General features: G+C 50.0%; 1 protein-coding gene across 1 annotated transcript; it reads right to left on the reverse strand.

The window, feature by feature from the left end:
• Positions 1 to 2,028: 2,028 nt before the first annotated feature.
• On the reverse strand, positions 2,029 to 3,374 carry LOC123066296 (uncharacterized). Its single transcript, XM_044489402.1, has one exon. The coding sequence runs from the start codon at positions 3,116 to 3,118 to the stop codon at positions 2,429 to 2,431; it is 690 nt and encodes a 229-aa protein (XP_044345337.1). The 5' UTR covers positions 3,119 to 3,374; the 3' UTR covers positions 2,029 to 2,428.
• Positions 3,375 to 5,231: the final 1,857 nt, after the last annotated feature.

Raw genomic sequence — 5,231 nt, forward strand, 5'->3', positions numbered from 1 at the left:
ACACATGCGAACTTTTGATGTCTGGCTGGCCACTCAAACGAACAAAAAACAGACACATTTTGTGTCTGTTTTGATCGGCCTGTTGGCCTAGCCATCCAAATGGACAAAAACGTAAGTTGAAAGAACAAGATTACAATCTTAGGAGTAACAGTGAAATCAAATGATAGAATAAACCATTGCGATGGACAGAATGAAATCCAATGCTATCTGTAAACAAACAAAAAATGAATCGAAAGATGAATATGTCGAAGACGATCAATTTGTGATGCGAAGAATGATGACATGAGCCTGCAGGGTGACAGAACATGACAAACTGAATAAGATCCATAGAAGAAAATTGAATAGAGAAATAACATGATCAAAGGATTGAAGGGGAGAGCACACATGAAGCAAAAGTGGAGAGCACATAAAAGTCAGGTCGAAACCAGTGCATCGAGAAACAAGGTGGTGAACAGTAACAATGGCTGGCTCGAATACGATAGGAAAAAGGAACCGATTGATAAGATCATACAAGAAAGTGAACAGGACAGAAAGATGCACCATCCGTACAAAATCAGGGACGTAGAGGAACACTTGAACGAAGTATTCATATAAGATAAGATAAATATGTATATTGTCTCGTATTGAATCGTTTTCCAGGCAATTTTCGCTGAAACAATTTCTCGGATCACATCGCAAACCAACGGCTCTAGACGGATGCACAGGTGCTGGTCCCTGCGAATGTTCATGGAATTTTTCCTTTTCTCCTTTCAAAACTCAAGCGGATAAGGATTGGAGATCGGATAAGAGCAGCGGCCGTCCCCTGCTGCGCTGTAATTTAAAGTGCAAGTAGCTTGTACTCGCATGCTTTTCCGATCAACTTTTGTCCGGTGGGTGCATGCATGCTTTCGGATCGACCGACTGTCTTCAGTTGTTGCACACTAATAAAACCCTTTGATTAGGGTGGCTCCGCGGTTTGCCCCGGATTAGGTAGCACTGCTGCTTCAGCATGCACGATATATACTATGATCCTAATATATATGTTCAGTAGTAGATCTACTTACTTTATGTACGTGGGCACAGCTTTGCCAAAATCTTCATTAAGCTACACTGGCCCTGGGGGTTATACAAATCGGGGCTGCTCGTTGATCATTGCCCGGCCCTGTACTGTACCCGCCGCTGCCGTCCACCAAACGACAGTACTGTTCTGCTGTCCGATGGAAGCTGCGGAGCGAACAATACTGAGAGCACGTAGCCAGACAGAGGGCATACTGAGAACACGTAGCCAGTCAGAGGACAGTGCAGATGAAGATATTTTGTTTTTCTTCACGAGGAGATTAGAAGATTTGTTAACCATGTATCATCAGCCATGCAAGGGGAAGTGGATTTCCTGCTAATGGAGAAGAAAATACAGCTCTAATAATGATTGTCTGTATCTAGCGATTGCTCTTTGGCACAAGCACCTATAGTCGATTAAAGCATCTCAGCAAACCGTCCGAAAAGTGAAAAACCCTCGAGACTGTTTAGAAGTTGCACTTTTGGGGGTTTTGAATCTCGGTTTCAGCAATATTTTTGGCGTAGGTGAAAGGTGATATTACTGATTTTCACTGAATTTAGAAGTTTTTTTTTTAATTTCGGCCAAGGGACCAGAATTTTCACTTGGATTTGATTGAAATCCAACCTTTTTTAAAAAAAAAATTGGATATACTTTAGACATTATTTGAATTTGTGTAGACTGATGAAATATTCTGACCGAAACCAACGTTACTGAAATTTCGATAATTTTTACTGAAAGTGAAAACCATATTCTCGCTACCAATTCGGGGGCTGGTTCCACTCAAATAAACTAAAACTGGGGGCTGGTTTTCCAGGTACATGTGCCGTAGGGCCGTCTGTGCATCTTTGATGTATTCCCAAAAATAATTCACACAAATAGAATACATTCACCATGGACTTGGATATGAATATGATGGGAATAGTACTTCAAACGAGTGAGATATATTTATTTCTTAGGTGAAAAACGAGTGAGATATATAGATAGCATGCACATATAAAATGTTCAAGTTAAATTACCACATACAAATACAAGGAATTTACAATGCAAAGTACACTTGGCCCCAGCTACTAAAAACCATCCGGGACTCGATCCATCACATCTTTACACTGACATACATACATGCAGAAAAAGAAGAGGGTACATGCCCACGCTGTCACGCATGCGCAATCGTACGTACGTGCATGTATATACATGATGATGTAACTGCTACACATTCGTGCACACGACGTATTCCTGTCCCCCGACACACGCATGCCAGCCATGGACAAGCAAGCATGCATGCGCCGTACGTTGCGTGCGCACGGTCACCCGTCCAAGCAATCATGGAATCCATCTCCGGCAGGCCCCGCCGGACAATGCCGTCGTGGCTAGGTAACTTCGTCGGCTCGCCGATCACGCGGCGGCTTCCTGGAGGTGGTACGGGAGCAGGCCGATGTGGTTCTGGCGGCGCAGCTGGGCGTAGAAGCGGGCGATGAACTCCTCCGCCTCGTCGTCCACTGCCTCGCCCAGGCCCAGCTGGTCGCCGTCGACCTCGTCGGACGAGAAGTTGGAGACACGAACCGAGAACCCGCCGTCCGCCGCGCCGGGCACCAGCGGCGACATCCCCGCCGGCGTGCATTCCTCCCCGAGCGCGAGCTCGGACTCCTCGTGCATCATCATCAGCGCCCCGGGCGACGACGGCGCCGGGGACGCGGCGGCCGCGTTGGCATAGTACTCGATCATGTGCCGCGGGGGCGTGGCGGGGTCGGCGCGGAGGCGGCCGGGCTCGTCGGCGTCGGCGTCCGCGGCGCCCAGGCAGGGGAAGGCGAGGCGGCGCATGGAGAAGGAGCCCGGGTCGGGGCTGTCGCCGCAGGAGAACTCGTACTCGCGGCGGCGGAGCGCGCGGCCGTGGTGACCGCCGTGGTGGTGGTGGTGGTGGGAGAGGAGGTTGGCGACGGAGCGCGCGACGGCCTTGTTGCGGCGCTTCATGAGGAGGTGCGCGCCGAGGAGCAGCTTGCGCTTGCCCTTGCGCATCATGAAGAAGACGGCGCGAAGGTAGCCCCACATCCTCCTCGCCGCCACCGGCGCCGAGTGCACGTCCATGTCGTCGTACCACCTTCCCCTCCACTCAAGCCTGTCTGTGTCGCTGTGTCCCTGACTCTCTGGTCGCTCGTGTGTGTGGTCGTCGTCGTCGGCGGCGATGGATTGCAATGTGGAATTGGGCGGTGGTGGTGGTGCCGGTATATATAGGCACGGGAGGTGAAAGGGAGGAGGAAGGAATGGCGGCTTCGCTTAGCCAGGAAGGCAGGGGAGAAAACAGGTCCGGGTCCGGGGAGTTGGACGTTCGGATAATAATAAGATTTTGGTTAGGTGGCGCCTTGGCTTGGCTCGGCTGCTTCTTCTTCTTCCTCGCTCGCTTTTCTTTCCTCCTTTTGCGCTCGCGTGCTCCACCGATCCACTCGCGCTGCCCAACTTGGGAAGATAGGTGGGGAAGGGCGGGCCGTGCCGTTGCCGGGCGGTGGGGGGCAAAGCAATGCCCAAGCAGGGGATCGATCGCACAAGCACAAATGCCTTCTTCTCTTCGCTATCCTTCTGACCGAGCTCCTTGGTTCAGACAAGTTCAGACTGCTGGTAGATTACTTACTACATACACATGCACCGTTTACTGTGGGTCCCACCAGTCAAGTGTGCTGGCTACGTATCTATCTTTGGATGAATGTTTCGTTAATTACTTTCGGTAAGAATTAATCCTTCAAGCAGAGACCAACCCCAACAGAAGAAACAACTGCATGCTATCGCTACAGTGTCACACTGAGCGCGTGTGAAGATGCGCAAAACAGAGCGCAGGGCATCACATGCCCCCATGGTTGTTCGTGTGAGATCTCCTCCCCATCCCCTACGTACGTGTCCGGATGGCCACAACATCTACTCCTATCCATTGATGCACATCCATAAGGATTAATCAGGACCATAAAGGGCTACCATGCACGATACGGCCAATGATCGTGGCCATTTTTCCTCTCTGGTGATCCTGTGCCCCAACTTTTCAACGCAATAATGCGAGGGCTAGGCACCGGAAAAAGTGTGCGTGGGTACGTGCCTCGGATTAGAGATGGGCCGGACCGCAGCGATGTTCACCACGGCAGCCGCGTGTCGTCCCGGCCGTGTTTCCTTAGCCCGGGGGGTGGCGGTTTGACGTGCAACTCCGGCCACAAAAGTGGCCGCCACGAGCATGCGGTATATCTCAACACAAACATACATGCTCAACACGTCCTTCTCAGGGGCCGGACCACAACATGGAAAGGCAAGCTAGCACCGAGAACAACGTGCAGCCGGAACCACAACTTGCTCACACTCACTTACTTCCATTCACGGATAAAGTATTACTCTACTTATTAAAAGATCTCCTAACCTTTTTTCTTTACCCGCAAAAAAAAGAACCTTTTTTCTTTAACGAAAAAAAGGATCTCCTAAAATATTTTTCTTGGATAAAAAAGAGATCTCCTAACCTATGGACCATAAACCCTAGGCTCGGCATCACTAGAAACTGATCTAGAGAAAAGAGAGAGATGACCTGGACACCGGGGGCACCTTCGTCTCCATTCGCGCGGGGGAGAGGTGGTCCTCGGGACCTTGTGCCAAGTGGGTTAGGTGGTCTAGTGTTTCTTAGAGCATCTACGGTTAAGACTTGACCCCTCAAACATTCGCACCTGCGGACACTGACCTATCAAGCATTAAATTTTTTCACCTCACAACCAAACGCTCAATTAGCATACCTCAAATTCATATAAACTCATGCAACTACGTAAAAGATGCATTACACATCGTCCATTATGACATGTCATCGGACTACCAAAAATTTGGCATGTTTGACTATGGTGGAGAAGATCGTCCCCGACTGTCCTCGCCCTTCCCTGTGCCATTGTCGTCCTTCTCGCGGAAGTACCGGTCGAAGACGCGGTAGGGATCAAGTCGTATATGCACGTCGTTGGAGCTGTCCTCACCGTCGCTGTCATCATTATCCTCCTTTGGTGGCAGTCCAGCCCTGACGCAGACGGCCCGATTCTGCTCTTGGGCGCAGGAGCGCGTGTTCCTCCACTGCCGCTTCTTCACAATGCGGGCCACTACAAGAAATATGTCAACTTGTGACCTTGACTATTGGTCACTGAAAGGTCATTGTTTTTCATTTGCGACCTTTTTTTGACCAAAAACAGAA

Source organism: Triticum aestivum, chromosome 3B (genome assembly GCF_018294505.1).
Source record: "Triticum aestivum cultivar Chinese Spring chromosome 3B, IWGSC CS RefSeq v2.1, whole genome shotgun sequence".
Classification (NCBI taxonomy): Eukaryota; Viridiplantae; Streptophyta; class Magnoliopsida; order Poales; family Poaceae; genus Triticum; species Triticum aestivum.

Coding starts and splice junctions, on each gene's coding strand:
- LOC123066296 (XM_044489402.1), bottom strand. CDS start 3,118: ATGGACGTGCACTCGGCGCCGGTGGCGGCGAGGAGGATGTGGGGCTAC.